Source organism: Perognathus longimembris, chromosome 12 (assembly GCF_023159225.1).
Source record: "Perognathus longimembris pacificus isolate PPM17 chromosome 12, ASM2315922v1, whole genome shotgun sequence".
Classification (NCBI taxonomy): domain Eukaryota; kingdom Metazoa; phylum Chordata; class Mammalia; order Rodentia; family Heteromyidae; genus Perognathus; species Perognathus longimembris.
Window position 1 is genome coordinate 26,214,621 of NC_063172.1, and position 18,796 is coordinate 26,233,416.

Sequence of the window (18,796 nt, forward strand, 5' to 3'; positions counted from 1 at the left end):
AAAAATGTGAAATTATTAAAAATATCAGTACAACATGCATCTTTTTTGTATATTCATGATTACCTTTTCTTGCACTCCAGTTTTGAGAAGGATCACCATTGTTGTGCATCAGCTAACCAGTCCTTTGCAGTGTGTGAAAATTGATTTAGCTAGTTACTAATAAACTTTATGTAATTATGAACAATTACATAAACTTAGTTGCAAAGAGTAGTCCAACTGCTTAATTAAGACAATATTAAGTTTACGTCTTAAGTGCATTTACTCAAACTTGAAAAATGAGCAAGAGCAATAAAGAGCTTTTTTTACCTTCACGTATCATAAATTTTACATGCAAAATATATAATAGTATTAACAAATACATCTACTATCATTGTCAACCAATGCATGCAATTCACAAAAGATAACCAACACAAAAGTAATAAGAAATCTTTATTCACCTTAGCTTCCAAGTGTATTTCCTATATGATATAATTAAAAATAAAACTTACTTCTTTCCAGCGTTCCTTTTGGTGGAAGTTGTGGAAGCTGCCTGGCCCTTCGTCCTGCCACTGGAGTGCTTGATGGGCTTGTCTGGACAGATCCAGTGCGAGGGTGAGACCTACAAGATATATCATTAATATTTATCTTCAGTATACATAGCTAAATGCTTTAAATACAGACGGTTCATAAGATGGCTGTGTAAGTGCAGTTTTAAAAGAGTAAGTTTAGCTGCTGATTAAAGCGTTAGGGAAACGGGACAAAATATGAATATTTGAATGGTTATTTGAATAGTAAAAGATGCTTGTATTTTTTTGTGTAATATGCACACATACACACATACATGCACACAAAACCTTACAATAAAATCCATGGAATTGTTGACAGAAATTAGTGCTCTTCTCATGTGAAAGTAAAAGAATTTTGAAGCTCAAAAAACTAAAAGATGTTACTTTTCATTTTTTTCTGCCAGATTTCAAACTCTTAACACTAACCTTCTTCCCTTGCTCCAAAGAGATTTTTAATCAATCTTACATTAAATATCCTGTTACTAGAAAATATTTGATGCAACTATAACTAAAACCCTGAGCAATTCAAAACTCATCTAGAGAAAATGCATATTAGTGTTGATAGAAAGTAAAAAAAACCTAGTTTTATTTATTGATATTATGATGATCATTAGAAAAGTGATGTCTAATAAACACAAAGTAACTTCTCTTTCTGAGAATACTTAAGGGATTTATTTACCTAGGGCTTCTGATTAATGAGAAATCACAAAACAGATGCAATCAGGACAATTAATAAACAAATTACAATGATAATGACACACTATTATATCCATTGAATATAAATAGTGTGTTTACACTGAAAAGGTTAGTATTGACTGGTACTAGTGATCAGCCAAAGATGATAGAAGAGACCATTTAGCTGTTGGAAATATAAAATGGTGTGCTGGTGGGGCAAAAAGGGAAGTTAGTCTGATTGATTTATCTTTCACCTCGATAAGGCAGGTGAAGGAGGGGCAGATCTTCCAGTCATTAATGAAGGCATCGACCTCATGAGGTTTGTATCAGGACGTTCAGTGGATCTGGAGCGGGTGGTGGTCCGCTCAAGGAGAGGCCGTTGTTCTGTTGATCTGGATCTGTGATATGGCTGTCTATCTGCTGCTTCACAATCCCTGAAACGTTAGTCAAAAAGCAGCTCAGTTGATCTTTAGTGCCTTTCTGCTATTTGGTTATGATGAATCAAACTGATTTTGAAAATGGAATTGTTTAAAATTACTGAGTATGTATTCCCCAACATATTCTGTGCAAATTCTCACTGAAATTAAGAATTTCTAAACAACTAAATTTAGTCTGCCTTTAATAGCAATTGCCAGTAAAGGTAATAGGAATTGCCCAGTTATAACCAACAAAAATCCAAACTGCCTGCTTCCCAATATTAATTTCCTAATCTAATTATGTGAAGCATAGTACAATGATTTTTCCTAGTATTTTCAGGAGTGTCAAAAACCATAGAGATATTAATGCTCAAACTTCCGAGGCCTTGTATTAACATAACAACAAGATATAAAAAGGCTTCTTGCATAATTATAATGCACTGTCAGACTTGGAACATTCAAACTGAAGAATGAAAATGAAGTTATGGGAAAGTAGAGCAACTCTGAAGTGTGTAGCTACATTTACAATACCCCAAAAGAGAAATCACTCTGTAGAGAACTTGTCATCAACTATATTGCAGTGCACTTTAGCCATACCAACGTATGCAGAATGGATATTAATTGACTGCAATAACAGTTCTGAAGCAATGTGATCTCTCTGACCACAACTATATCTAATACTAAAACTTAATCCATGTTGAAGAAAGAGTTAAATTTAAGTCACCCATCATTATTTATTTTTAACTTCTGGAGCCTACTAATGCTTTTCTAACATGACTAATAAATGTTTCCTAGCAACCAACCCCACAATTTGTAAGACAATTCTAAAGGCACTAAATCTGCTCTAAAACACAAACATAATGCATATGTCAAAGTATACTTGAAATTATTACCTCCTTGCCCAGTTGCCACCACACAAATGGGAATACTTATACAGTATAGAAGGTAAAGCAAGCACTAACATCAAGGACTTCTACTTTACCTACAAAATCTGTAAACCTAATTTTCAAAAATTGCAAGCAATTATACCTTATGATAACATTACAAAATCATAGGGTAACATTGGTTAGTTCAAAAATTAAGTCTGTATCACAGTGTGATAAGCTTTCAAAGTTCAGCACTTTTATGTAAACTCATATAATCTTCGATTATAAGAGAAATAAAATGTGACTTATACTGTAAAAACCAGAATTTTTTTCTACAAGACACATTTTAGAGAGAATACTTGTTTGGAAAGAAGTATGCTCAATTTGTTACATGGTTTTAGCATATTACTCTGTATATCTTCATCAGAATAGGCAATTAAAATAAAAAATGATGAATTCATAAATCCTCCAATTTCTAAAAATTTGATTTATTAAATTTATAAAACCTATTTTTAAATCTTTACATTCATCTTAATTTGTTAATGCAAACTTAAACGTTTCTCATATAACATTTGGTAAAATTTATGGGAATATCTACAACTATCTCAAGTGAAAAAGTAATATTTGATTTAACCAAAATCTGCTATATTCTGATTCAGTAAAGCAATGTGCTATGCAGAAAGTAAAATGTTAGAATATCTAGTCTCAAGGTTAGATACTGCACTATTTTTAATAGTTCCAATATGTTAGTTATTGTGAGATGCAGGGAATTGTTTCAAATGCATTACTCTGCCCTATATCCTCAAAAAGAGTACACTTGCTTATTTCTAGCACAAAAGCCCCAAGAGAGGGGGGAGAAATCCCTTATAAAGTATTTCTTTAGTAAAAAAAAAAAAGTTTTTGCAAGTTATAGTCAGTCCTTGAAATTCGATTTCTCTTTTATACAAAGATCACAGTGAGATGAAAATATGGTCATACAAGAATATAGGCTTGTCTTGGAAGAGTAACCTCCATTTCTGTGTATACTCTATTTGCTAGAGTCAATCTATAGTCCAATTAAACCATAGGGAAGGCTGTAAAATGTAGTCTAGCTGTGTGGCTGGTATTAAAAGGAAATTAAAAAGAAGTGGGGTTGAGGGATCATATAATAATATCTTTTTCACAGTAATAATATAGGATTGCATTTCTGTGACAAAATTAACATAGGGATCACTTGTAGTATGTGAGTGGATGGAGGAATCTGAAATGGCTCATTTGAGGAAGTGATACTTATATTGACTTTCCAAGGGTATTGGTATTTACCTGCACAATCACTGTATCTTATCTGAGTACATTGGAAACTGTATATACTGGTATTAGAACAAGGAAAGTGAAAGGGAATATCAAAATTGAGAGACAAAGGATAAAAAGACAAACGACTCCAAAAGCAATACTTGCAAAACCACTTGGTGTAAACCAACTGACCAATTCATGGGAGGAGAGGGAAAGGGGGAGGGGGGAATTAGGGAGGAGGTAACAAACAGTACAAGAAATGTACCCAAGGCCTAACGTATGAAACTGTAACCTCACTGTACATCACTTTGACAATAAATAAGAAAAAAAAGTAACAATGAAAAATAAATAAATATTTTTTTAAAAAGTTAGCCGAGTGAAGAAATAGAGGTGGAATTTGATGTGGGGAGGAGAGCACCAGCCAAAACAAGTATGAAATAGCAAGATGTGTGCTTAGATAATTTATGTTTCAAAGGACTTACATCTAGATCTTACATTTTGATGAGTGCCATGAGGCTTTTTTTTTTTATCATATCCTGTTCTGAGGTTAGTAGAAGTTCTGGATCACGTTGATACATACTAATTCTACTGTTCTGATAAAAAATGCATTGCCCAATTTTCAAAATCAAAGAAGTAGTTTTTTGAAACAAGTTAAAAGTCAAAAGCAGTCAGCATGACCTAGATAAGAACTTTGTTCAAAAAGGGAAAGAAAAAGAACTTGCAAATGAATTTCTCTGAAAATTCTATCTTCCCTATATTTGCAAAGACAAAGAAACCATGTGTTTTAAGGATGTGTGGAGAAATGCACTTTGATGCTGCTTTTTTCCTTTCAGTGAAATTGACAACAAAAATAATCTATTATAATGCTCCAAGTTGTCCCCCCGTAGACCCATTGATGAACATCTTAAACTAAAAATGATTGAATTTAAAGCTTAAAAAAATAGAAAATATGGTCATAAGTGAGGCACACAAGGAGCCACAGCAGAAGGCAGACTTCTCCCAAATGACTAGTCACAGCTAAGACAACGGAAACCTACTAGAATTTGGGGTTCTACACTGGCTGAGAAGGTGCTCTAGTGCTTGAAATATGCTTCCAGTACTTTTGTTTTGTTTTTAAATTGATATTGGTTTAATAATAAATACTTATAGTGACCTTGGCTATCTCAAACGATGTTTGAACATGTCTCCTTTATTGTTGGTTTGAGGAAATAAATTCATTTTTAAAATTTAATCTTCAAATGGTTATACAAAGAGGCTATAATTTAACATGTTTGTGTCCAGTGCATCTCTATCAAAGTTAACCCTCGATTGTTATCCCTCATCCTTCCCACCCCTTCCTCTTGAGTCTGAAAGCTTCCCACTTTCATTTTCACATATGTACACTGAGTAATGAACCAGTGTTTTCCTCACCTCCTATTCTATGTATCTATACCCTTCCCACTAATACGTCCCATTTCAATTATGTTTCAGTTTCCTGATATCCATTTGTTTACCTGTTATTTGTTCAAAGGGTTTACTCCATGGAATTTCACTCATACATAGGATATATTAGTTAAACTAATTATGTATATATGAATATGCCTACCTAGGTTTTTAGATGGAGGGTATATTTTGGTTCTAAGATCCATATTTGAGAGAAAATATGGGCCTTTTGTCTTTTGGGGCCTAGTTTACTTTGTACAGTATGAAGTTTTCCAGGTCCATTCATTTTCCGGCAAATGACATAAATTCATTCTCCTAATAGCATATGCATGTATATATAATACAATAATCATTTATTTCATAATATATAATATGCAATGATATATAACACACATATACAGGCAATGAGATTTTATCTGACCTTATACATGTACATACACATGGACATCTGGAGTGTTTCCATAACTTGGCTATTTGTGATCAGTGCTGCAAAGAACATGGGTGTGTAGTTGCCTTTGTTGTAATGTATCATATAATCTTTTGGATAAATGCCCAATCTGGTAAAACTAGTTCATAGGATAATACTATGATGGAATTTTCTTGAGGAGCCCCAATACCAATTTCCATAGTGGTTGGACTAACTTATATTCTCACCAACAGAGTATTAGAATCCCTTCTCCCCTGAATCCAGACAAGCAGTTGTTGTTCTGACTAGAGTGAAATAGAGTATCAATGTTTTGATTTGTATTTCTTTTGTGGCCAAGGATGCTGAACATTTCTTCATGTATTTATTGGTCATAGTACTTTTTCTTTTCTTTCTTTTTTTTTTTGCCAGTCCTGGGGCTTGAACCCAGGACATGAGCACTGTCCCTGGATTCCTTTTGCTCAAGGCTAGCAATCTACCTCTTTAGCCACAGCGTCACGTCCGGCTTTTTCTGTTTATGTGGTGCTGAGGAATCAAACCCAGGACTTCATGCATGCAAGGCAAGCACTTTCCACTAAGCCACATTCCCAGCCTATGGTCATAGTACTTTTTCTGAGAAGTCTCTTATAGATCTTTTGTCCCTTTATAGTTGGGTTGTTAATTCTCTGGAGATTTAGTGTTTTAGGCTTCTTGTATATATTCTGTTTATTAGAACTTTGTTGCACATATAGCTGGTAAAGATATCCTCCTACGCTTTAGACTATCTTTTTGCCTTAGTAACTATACCCTTTGCAATCCATTTATCAATTCTTTTCCTATTTTCCAAGTCCCTTGAATTCTACTCTGGAAGCTTCTGCCTATGCCAAAAAGTTGTAGTGTTTCCTCTACTTCTTTTTGTAGTAATATTAAGGTTAGAGTTCTTACATTGAAGTCTTTGATTCACTTTGAACTGATATTAGTACAAGGTAGAAGACAGATATAGTTTCAGTCTTCTGCATGTGGATGACCAAGTTTCCCAATGCTATTTGTGAAAGAGGCCGTCTTCTTTCCAAGAAATATATTTGGCTCTTTTGGTAAAAACCAGACGAATCTAAGTATGTGATCATTTTTGTGACTTTTATCAGTGCATTCTTCAGGTCTGTTGTTGCTCATACATTTTTTTGAAGTCATTGATATTCCAACTTACAAAAACAATTTCTATTCCTCTTTTAAGATACAACTAATTTAATGGCTTCTAAATGAAATATTTGCATACAAATCTACCATTACCTGCCAACCATCAAGGTCAGCTATTCCTCAATATGCTGTATAGCTACAAGTAGAGATAAGCAACATACCAGAAAAGTAATTAGGAAGCAGGGATATATTTTAAAATAAAAATTACATTTATGTTATTATGAAGGGTATTAATTAGTGAAGGGTAACTTGATAATTCAGTCTAAACAAGTTTGTTTAAATGTTGAGTTTGCTTTAATATGTATAATGAGGGCTGGGGAGGTGGCTTAGTGGTAGAGTGCTTGCCTAGCATGCAATGAAGCCTAGGGTTTGATTCCTCAGTAACACATAAAAAGAAAAAGCCAGAAGTGGCGCTGTAGCTTCAAGTGTATCTTTGAGCAAAAGAAGCTCAGGGATAGTGTCCACGCCCTGAGTTCAAGCCCCAGGACTGGCAAATAAAAATTTTTTAAAAAGTGAAATGAACCAAAGATATTTCTGTACTTGTCAGTATAGCCTGGTAAGAAAAATATGTTCATTCCTAAGTAATATCTGTCTCCTGATATAACAGTAAATAATTTTAGTGAACATTTAAGCCTCTATACTTCTGTATAATTTTTCATATATAGTCTTGAGGTGGAGACACCAGTAAAAGCCTAGATTTTTCTGATAAACCTGACTGAGATTTAAAATGACCATGTTTAATTTTCTGCATCTACACTTTTGGAGAGAAGAATACTAGGTTAAGAGTGATACTACCTTGCAACCTAGGCTGAAAACCTGCCCAATTACAAATTGGTACCACTTCCTTATTTCACACTCAATATAAAGATCACATTCCCTTTCAAGTGTTCAACAACTTTGGCTGAATTACAGAGAAATTTTACATTTAAGTTCAAATCTTTTTTTTTTCCCGGAGAAAGAAATTCACCAAAAAAGAAACACAATATGGTAAAAGAATTGAGAAAAGTTTTGAGAATAATTTTGGCTTATGTATATATAAATATGTGAAAAGACCAATAAAGAGATAAAAGAATAAGAAAAAAGCATGTAATTTGGGAGTCTGAGTTCAGTAGAATTTGAATTTAGTTATCAAAGATAGTACAATTTCAAGTGATGATAGTGTTCAAAGGAAGGCTTATGGGAATGACTGACTGAAGTAGAATTGGGGCTGAAACTCATTGTATTTGAGATAGTTAAAGAAGTAAACCTTACAGGAGAATGCTAACATTACTTGGGCTGATGTCAACAATTATGAAACAGAAAAAAATGAAAGGTAAGTGATAAAATCATCAGTGAATTAAATACCATAACCAAGAGGTCAACAGATGATGGAAACAAGAAGTCAACAGATGATGCAAACATGAAAGGATTAGTGGATAGTTGTGCTGAGTAATTTTAAATACTAAGGCGTAAAGGTTAAAGAAATGATTTGCAGAACATTATGAAAATAAATACATGACAACAGATAGTTGGCTAAACAAGTGTTATACAAATGCATATAAAAAAAAGTCAGTCTAGGACCCCATAGTAGATTATGATGGAGGTTAGAAGGTTCACTAATTTAGAAGGTTAGAATGGACAACAGTGATGAAAGTAGCTTTAAAATACAACAACAACAAAGGAAACCTGGAAATTCAATATAGCATTTAATCACTTCTGTGGAAGAGGCATAGGGCTGCAATAGTCGAGGAGAGTATAGGAGATGTATGGAACATGTTCTGGTTCTCAGTTCTCAGTTTGAGTAGTAGATTTATGAATAGTCATTTTATACATATTCTTTTTTGTGAAACAAAACAATAATTATACCAAACCCTAGTAAATATAAGATGAAAGGTATTATTTCAAATTAACTAAGGAATGCCATTTTTATAAAGTTTACCCAAATAATCTACAAGTAGTTTTATAATACATTAGTTTGGGTCAGATCAACTTCTGTTGTCAGTCCAAGGCAAATGTAAAATAGATATGTAAATGAACATAGTAAATCTTACAGATGGGCATTTGACAATTTGTTTTCTAAAGCAATTTTTTCCTGTGTTATATTTTAATATTAATAATGTCTTCATGTTTCATTACCACAAACCAAATTGTGGCACAGAAAGACAATTCATATACATCCCATTCAATAATAGAAGAGTTAGGCTGAGGTTAAGAATTTGGATAAGCATATAAAACTGATAACCAATATAGAGCAGATCAAAATTTCAGTTTATCTACATTAGTGAATTAAAAAACTAACATAAAAAAACAGTCATCTTATTAAGAACTAGACTTAAAAACATGAAGTATAAGTTAGATAATGTTGCATGTGATTTTTCACTTAAAATGAAATGAAGAAATGCCAGACTAAACAGAATAAGCCTAGAGTCAGTATGGTCTCATTCATGTGCACTAACCTACCTTAAGAAAAAACATGGCCAAGTATCAGGGTACATACATATTAATGTTTTCACATTTATAGAAGATAAATGTATAATCACTGCAACTAAAACAAAGACTGTGCTATACAGCTACAGCATAAAGATATAACAAAATAATAGAAATAAAGGAGATCAATACAAAATAAAATTATAACCATAAACACTTTCTAATATATTTTATTCAAAGATCACAAAAATTTAACGTTTAAGAACATGCTGTTAATGTTATCTCTTATATTTCATTGCACCTTTAGGCATATGAATACAAATCTTAAGAAACTTCCCATTAATTTATATTATTTTTCTAAATTATTATTAACTCCTAACGAATTTACCAGACATAGAAGAGATCAAGCATAACAAAAACTCACACATGACTAAAACAACAATCAGGGTGAGTAAGCACAGAATTTCTAGTCTCTACTCAGTTAACCCACCAAAGCATTATCACTGTCATCCTCTTGTTGGTCTCACAGTCGTTAAATGCAGCTAATGAATTCTCTCAAATCTCCAAAGCTACAAGGAGCCATGAGAACTTCATAGACTTAAGTGGCCATATTTCCTCCCTCCTTGTTGTTTCCCCTCCTTTCTTTGTTAAGTGGCAAGTAACTGATAATTCCCTCCCAAATAAATAATGTTCCTTTAACGTATTAGAGTGTACTGATAATTAGTACCTATAATTCACTGAAAAACTCCACTTTGGATAAAAGAATAGCAGTAGGGTAGAAATGAACTAGAGTTTCTGACAGGCCCAGTAATCTCCACAGATCTAAGACTTTCTATTATTATTAAATACATTACATTCACCTTTGTGGTGGTACCCACAAATAAATAAGTTTAATTTAAGCACTTCAAAGACAGACTCCTCTCCTCTAAAGCAGAGAAGGAGGGCAACAGGTTGATAAGACATGCACAATAAGCCAGTGCTTACTAAGAATTTAATCATGCTTTCTCCTGAGGAAGGTGGGAAATGAACTGTGATTAATTTGCACAACATACTATTATTTCATCCTTGAGAGGAGCGTAATTCCCAGTGAAAAAAGTGTTTACAGTAATGAAAAGGATGAGCTTAGCTGATCAAAGAAAAGCTGTATTTGATATTCTATCACAATTAGTTTATATATGTTTTGCTTTATAAGAATATTTGTACATTTCATTATTGAACATATATATACATGTGTATGTATATATAAACAGAAGTAAAAGTGAAAACAGTAATAGACAGGAACATGCAATTCTACAGACACACTCAATTGTAAGAAAAATATACCTGCCATCTCTGTGATGACGCGCAATGGTCTGACTGTATCTGGAGCGAGGTAGAGTAAGAAAATGACTGCAAGCATGGCAGAAACAAGAATACAAATGAGACTTAGAGAGGAAGTGAAAAAGTATAGTTTAGTTTTAAAAGTGAGATTCAAAAAGGTAAGCAGATAGTAAGCAAAGCAAATGAAAGTTGGTACTAGAAAGCTTGTTCCTGCTCCCAATGTCCATTGCAGTATATCTATGCTAAAGGTTAACCGTCTAAATACTCTAAAATAAAATGCAGCAAAATTTAATATTTAGATACTCCAAAATCATATTTTAAAATAAAAATATTATCAATTATTGATTCAAATAGCTTCAGAACCATTTAGAAAGTGTTATATTATGGAGAACACTTTCCTGTTTTTTAGGAAGAAAAGTGAAAAGAGAAAAACAAAACAATCTAAGTTCAAGAGGCAACACCTAATACTTAGAAAAATTAACAAATTATTTCCTCCTGAATAATTAAAAATAGCACTCTAATTAATAAAGAACTAGGTAACATTTCATGTGGTTATTTTATTTACTAAATGTATTATATGCTATCCAATTTTCCATTCACCATGCTTGTTTTTTATTTATTACATGCTTTTGGCTCTGTTACATTCATGTCTCATGATTACCATAAACAATATAGAAGAACTGACCTTTTACCTATCTAAAGTTTATTAACTTCATTTTATGGCACTAATTCAAATTTTCTGCTTTACAACTTTTAAAACCTGGGGCTGAGGATATGGCCTAGTGGCTAGAGTGCTTGCCTCTTACACATGAAGCCCTGGGTTCGAAAAAAATGGCCAGAAGTGGCACTGTGGCTCAAGTGGCAGAGTGCTAGCCTTGAGCAGAAAGAAGCCAGGGACAGTGCTCAGGCCCTGAGTCCAAGCCCCAGGACTGGCAAAAAACAAAACAAAAAAAAAACTTTTAAAACCTAAACAATCATGGTCAATGATCATTGTTTCATAAAACAATGCAAGAAGACCTTGAAACACAATTCTACCTCTAAATACAGAGTAAATATCATATCTTATCATTCTCTTCTGCAGTAGAAGAAATACCTCTACTTGCTCACCATATGATCTAGCTTCAATCATTATTGTTTTATGTTTTCCTTCCTTTATTAGTGATTAATCCTAAAATTAAGGCCTTTAAAAATCATGAAACCATATCAAGGTATTGCATCACACTTCAGTATAAAACATCTTGAAAGACATAGATACAATTTTGTCATGACTTCCTCATTCCTCTCAAGTTAATGCAATAGACCTCTGACTCTACTCTCTTAAACCTAACCTTAAAGATAAATAATTGCTTCCTATGAAATCCTAAAACATCCTTTAGCCTCTTGATTATATCTATGTTATTAGGCTTTGATTTTCAAACCTCTACTTCCGAACACTTCCTTCTCTTGCTTTCTGAAACAATATGTTCTCTATATTAAACACAGCATTTAATACTTTACTATATTTTAAGTACTCACAAGTTTTGTCTATATTATCTCATTTACTTCTTCTAATAACAATTTGAGGCAGGTTGTATTTCCACATTTAAACTGATACTCAAGTGACTGTTCATTCAGTAAGCTAAAGCAGGACTTGGTTTCAACAAAGAACTTCCAATTTTGAAACACAAGCTCTTAATATTCATATATAATACTTAAAAGCTTCTTCACCAATACCACAGACTAAATTCCATTTCTCCATATTTTTAAAACAATTTTATTATCTTTAAGTATTTGTACAAAGGTGTTGCCATTCAACAAAGCAGCTTATGGATACAAAGCGTCTTGATCAGTGTTGTCCTTTCAACATTCTCTTCCATACATCCCAAACCACCACTTCCCTTACTTTTCTTAATTTTGCAGGATATACACTGATTTTTGTTTTTTACTACAGTGTCCCCAATTCTCTTCATTCACCTCCCTCCTTCCCCCTGACTCCACTCCCGTCTTCTCTTCTCTTCTGTTTTCTAGTCTTTATTTTGTTGACCTACAACTGTGCATTTCTTAGGAATTATGCTGTTTGAGTTCTCCCTTCAATCTACCGTTTTTCAGATAACACACTTATGTACACTTGCATACCACCCAAAGTATGTACTTATATGTTTATAAGCATTCTTTATAGGCAGATAGTTTTCCAAAACTCATCCGTTGACCTATACAACACATTCTTTCAGAATAATATTTACTTTGTAATGTAAACCATTGTCTTTTTTAAGTCTTACTTGGGGTAGGTGTGTTATACAGTATATTAAATTGGCTTCTTAGGATTTCCACATTTTTGAGCATCATGTAGACACTTTAGGATAACATTCATTTGTTATAAGTCATTTTTGTCTCTCTGTACATATGGTGCTGCATTTGTGAAATAAAGGAGATGGAACAGTACTTTTCAAAGTCTTTCTCCATTTCTTTCTCCTTCCTCCTTTCCCTCTTCCTGTTCTTCCTCTCTGTTTTCTCCTTTTATTTCTCATTCTCCATCTTTTGAGAAAAAGCCTCTTGTTTTTAAACAAAATTTTAAGTAGAACCAATATATAGAAATCTAGCAAATTAAGAATGATTGGCTACAGTGGGAGTGAGAAGTCTAGATCTCTACACATCTGGCTTCATAATTACCTACCATAGTGGCCACTCAGTTACCAATTCTGAACATAGGCCCACATGATCTCTAAAGTCATTTTTAATTCAAATATAACTCATTGATCCCCTTTTGGAAGTTAGTATGGCTATATAAAGCTTCAGAATTTAACTCCTCCATTTCCTTACTTTCAACATTAAATTGATTTATAAACTGCTGGCTCTCATATCTAGAAAGCACTCAGATTTCTTTCTTCTTTTCCTTTTCTCTTGCAACTACTATAAAGCAAGCCTAACATGTTAATTTACATAATCCTTTTGGGTTTCCTTCTTTCTACCCCAGCGACAAAAGCATATATCTGTAAATTATGCTTTCTGATTACATAGTTACTTCAGTTGAATTCTTTCAATGGTTCCCCAATCAAGAAAGAAGCACTTATTTCTTAACAGTTTTAGCTTCTTTTCAGTCTTCATATTCCATACTTCTCATCTTCATGGCAATACCTTTGATCTGTGTATGACAGAGTAACTAATACTTTCTAAATATATCATGTGCTTTCCAACACTTGTTTATGCTCATCACTCTCTAAAATTCACATCATCCTCCTTTCTCCATTTCTTTGCCTTTGAAAATTTTACTGTTTTTTTTCTAATTGCAAACAAGTAATTTTCTTCCTAGTCAGTTCCATTCATATTATTATAATAAATGTAACATTATAATAGATCATATGTCTCAGTCTCTAGTTCATTTATATTCTATAATTAGTCAATACATGGTAATGTGTCTATGTAGATCATGATGTATTTTAAAAAACAGTGTTACATTTTTATTGGACTACAAGTCAAACCAAAACTATACCACTGCCGTCATAAACTTCTTTCCAAAGAAAGCAATGATTCATGTAATCATAAAAAAAACTTCTAGCAATACAGACAGAACATTACAGACCTCTTTAGTATTAAAAGAATAAAAGAAAGAAAGCACCCCCAAAGTACCCCTCCCTCCTAAATCTCAACTTTATAAATACTAGAAATAATTCTCAACAATTCTGATGTTGAGACTTATTGTTTCAAAGGGGAATGTATTATCTTCAAGAAATACTTAAGAATAAAAGAAAACTATAAATATCAAGGCTTCTGTAAATGAATAATTTTATGGATACAATATCATCATCTAGTTTCTAGTATGTTCCTTGAAGACTGTTAATAATTAATGTTGCCAAAGATATATTTATAAATAATTAATTTGTTGTCTTCTATCACTAGTCATATTAATACTTAATCATCTTTGGCCGTATATTTTCCTTGGCTTTCTACTGAAAATGAAAATACAAATATGAACAGTACACAAAATTTGACAATATGTTCTAATGAAACCCTCTAAAATCCAAGGAAGTTCCATAGATGTATTCAAGGCTCTATGTTGCTTTTATTTGGTATAAGAGCACATTTTGCACATTTTCATTGAATTACTGGTCAGTAAATATGAATTGAGTCTTGAATATGTACTAATTATAACATATTAAAACTTGTATTTTTGCTAAGATAATGTTCTGTGTGAAATTTTAAAAAAAGTGAACAGTACAGGAATTCATTGTAAAAACATAGAAAAGTAGTTAGTTTACTAAAATTTTTGAGGCAAGCACTCTTGCCTCTTGCCACTAGGCCATATTCCCAGCCCCAGTTTACTAAAATTTTAAACAATAAAAAGAAAGCCAGGGGCTAGTGGCACATGCCTAATATATCCTAGCTACTCAAGAGACTGAGACTTGAGGGTCATATCTCAAAGCCAGCCTAGACAGGAATGTCTGTAAGACTCTTATCTACAACTAACCACCAAAAGGCCAGAAGTGAAACTCTAGTTCCAATGGTACAAGTGCCAACCTTGAATAAAAAACACAAGGACAGTGACTAGGCCCTGAGTTCGGTATCAGCACAACTTAAAAAAAAAATTTAATAAAAACAAAAATCAAGTAAGTTACTAATTCTAAGAGTCATAATAAAATATTATTCAAAGAATTGGACCAAATTACTATTCCAATTGGATTTTAAATAATGTAACTTTTAAGACAACACAAATTATTCACGTGCATAATTATAATGAATTATCTATCTACTATATTAAATTTGTTTAAATGTTCCTTTTAGGAATCATCAGACACATAATAATCACTGCAAAAGGAAGATAAATATCAAATCTTTAAGAAACCCATAATTATTTAAAGCTATTTTCAATGACACTAGACTAATGTCAACTTATCCTCTGTCTTTAATACTGTTCATGTTTTGCTTCACAGTTTCAACAATATTCTTAGTATGCTTCATCGCAAATTATGTCCATGAAGTGTTACATATAAGATCATGTCTGAATCCTATTGTTTCCATGTATTTTAACCACAACTTTCAACTTTCCAAGACACATTTCCCTCCTAGCTTTTAATTGAAGGAAACAAATAGACTATTGTTTTGTTTAAAATTTGTGAGTATGTGTCACACTTTATGATAGCTGGCTACCTAAAGCAAAACATAAAAATGGTAAAAGTGTGTTAGCTATTACCAGAGTTCCATATGTTAAGATATATTCCTTTTAGAATATTCTTAGAACATAACTACTTAATTGAATGAACTGGGGAAAAGTTTATAAGTTTATTTTCTGCTAGTAATATTTTTTCCTAAAATACTAATGTTAAATGTATACCTGGAGGAAATAAAAGTATCGAATATACTTCATGGAAATAAAAGCACCAAACATCAAAATTCATTCTGCAGCACATTTTATAAAATATATTATCTGGTATTGTGCATATTCAACTCATACAGACAATACTGAAGTCACATCATCTTGTCTCAGGAAAATTATTTTTCTAGTTGTAGTAGTTAACAAGATTTATAAGCGAGAGAATATTGCAGAAGGGGAAGGAATAGAAAAGACAAAAGATGCTCTTTGCAAGTCATTACATTAACTAATATTCATTCAGGTATGTTTCTGAATTGCTGGTAAAAAAAAGTCTATTTTCTTTTCAAAACAGTAAGATTTTGACTAATGATAGTGTAAGATAATAATAAAAATCCAATGAAATATTGATATGTAATTGTTTTACATTACCTATTTGAAGAATACAGATATTATATCATTTAAGTTTAAACAAGTACTATAATTTAATGTCAAATAGAACTTTTTGTCATCAATACAGCTATTTTCACATAAAACTTTCCAACCTGTACTCAAATCCTGGGCCTATATGGGTGTGTGTGTGTGTGTGTGTGTGTGTGTGTGTGTGTGTGTGTGTTCTGCCTCTTTCTCTTTTTTTGACAAACATGTCCATTTCTCAAAGTCCAAGTCAGGTCTTATATTCTCTCTAAATTTTAAAAAATTTAAACATTAACCATTTCCTCTTGGTTTTGATTATTATTATTATTATTATTATTATTATTATTATTATTATTGGTGCCAGTCCTGGGGCTTGAAGTCAGGGCCTGAATTCTGTCCTTGAGCTTTTATGCTGAACGTTAGTGCTGCTCTACCACTTGACATACAGTTCCACTTCCAGTTTTTTGGTGGTTACTTGGAGATAAAATTCTCATGGACTTTTCCTATCCAGGATAGCTTTGAACTTTAATCTTTTGTAATGCTTAATAGCTAGAATTACGAGAGTAAGCTACCAGTACCCAGCTTATTTGTGCTTAATTAAGGAATTAAGCTTAAATTATTTATAAGTCGAAACACCCTTTTAAGGTTAAGAGACATTGTTTGAATACATACAATGCAAGTCTTGGTGAAATAATTTTGAATATGTGCTATACTTTTTGAGACTTGGCTACCTAATAAGAATTATAAAAATGTGAATGGAGGTATTATGTTGGTTAAACATCCCTATAAACATGGTATTATCATAATTTTATAGATAAGGAAATTGTCAAAGAGATGACTATTCCTAAAGACTTACAGGCCTGTAACTAATTGATATCTTCCTCCTTTCTAATCTATCAGCCCACAGCTTATTGAGTGATTTCAAGTAGGTCTTTCTCACTAAATTCTTTTTGGGCAACATCATCAGAGACACATCCAGAAATGTGTTTTACAAATCTCCAAGGTATCTTTCTGCCCAAACAAGTTGGCAATCAAGATTAACCATCAAAAGTCCATAAAATGTTATTTATGAAAATAAACCCAAGATGCTCACTTTCAAAACAATACATTTAAACTATAATACTTTCACATACGTTTTTATGACTAAAATTCCTTGAGAATATTAGGGTATTGGAAAGTAAAGAACCATTGTTAATTAATGTGGTAGTGTATACATACAAGAATAGATTATATAAATTTTGACTGCAGATTTCTCATGTTAATCATGATAATTATACAACTAATCCAAAATAATATTAGAATGCTTGTTATTTCAACTTGAATGAAATTCTATTTTATTTACTTCAAAAAAGGATTTAAGGTAGCTTCCAACTAATAATAACTACAATCAAGTAATCAATAGAACGCTAAAAGATTAATAAAAATCACAAGGTTCAAATTTCTCCAAAACATGTAGATATAATTACGTCATTTTTATACAAAGATTCATAAATGATAAAATAAAATGAAAAATTGGAAGAACATGTCAATTACAAACATAAACTACAAAAAGATTTATTATCTACACCAGAGTTGCAAATACGATTAGACAAATAGTCCTATGCTTGTTTTCTTTACACCTAGGATCTTATTTTTTTTTAATACTGATCACATATTATGCAGGATTTAGACCATACTTACTTGCTTTCAGTAAAAATAGTCAAATTTTAATGAAAGGTTACTTTATACAAAATTTTAAAAAATTAAAGTTATTTTAGATTTTCCTCTTTTCAATTAGTAATAATCACGTATTGGATAAACCTCATTGGCTACAATACTGCCACTGCACAAAGCTTCAGATTTTCCTCTTTAATCCTTTAACCAATCTTCCATAAACATAAAATGTATGACTTGCTTTACAGATAAATTTATTAAAATTCTATTAGGCAACCAAAATAACCCAAATAAGTATCATCCGGCTAATATAATTCCTTCAGATTTTTTTCCCAGTCCTGAGGCTTGATCTTTGGGTCTGGGTCCTGTCCCTATACACTTTTTGTCCAAGCTAACACTCTACCACTTGAGCCACAGTTTTTCTTCCAGCATTTTCTGGGTAGTTTATTGGAGATACGAGTCTCACAGACCTTCGTCCCAGGCTGGCTTTGAACAACAATCCTCAAATATCAGCCTCCTGAGTATCTAGGATTCCAAGTGTTAGCTACCAGCACCCAATTTTCAATCAGGCCAACATTGTTCTTTCGCTATTACTTTATTTGGTAAGAATCACTTTCTAAAGGTAGCACATCTATAATCACCACTAAAGGCATGTACAGATTACTACAAAGAGGTGAACTTTCATTCCACACTAATACAATAAACTTTTCTTCTTAGTCAAATACTATAAATTGGGGAATGATTCAATTTTTTTTAATTCTACATACAAGCAACAACACTGTTGTGGATCAATATATTCTCTATCTTCATTTGGAGAAGTGTACTAAGCCACAATGAAATTATAAGCATTATTTGAATAAAAATCTAGATTCAAACAAAAGAATTACTCTCAGGTAGATTAACAATAATTTCTTATTCTA

General features: G+C 32.3%; 1 protein-coding gene and 1 pseudogene across 37 annotated transcripts in view; both read right to left on the bottom strand.

Annotated features, from left to right (window-relative positions):
* The window catches only part of Rims2 (regulating synaptic membrane exocytosis 2), a 380,757-nt gene that overhangs the window by 137,782 nt on the left and 224,179 nt on the right, over positions 1–18,796 (bottom strand). For 16 of the 37 annotated variants that reach the window (XM_048358539.1, XM_048358557.1, XM_048358555.1 and 13 more), the window contains 2 exons: positions 1,475–1,654; positions 489–598 (listed from right to left, as the gene is read on the bottom strand). In XM_048358539.1, coding sequence (XP_048214496.1) covers positions 489–598; positions 1,475–1,654 — 290 coding nt within the window. Of the gene's footprint in view, positions 1–488; positions 599–1,474; positions 1,655–10,525; positions 10,592–18,796 lie in introns of those variants that run through there. The other 21 variants (XM_048358538.1, XM_048358549.1, XM_048358543.1 and 18 more) reach the window with 4 other exon arrangements.
* On the bottom strand, positions 17,944–18,057 carry LOC125361097 (annotated as a pseudogene).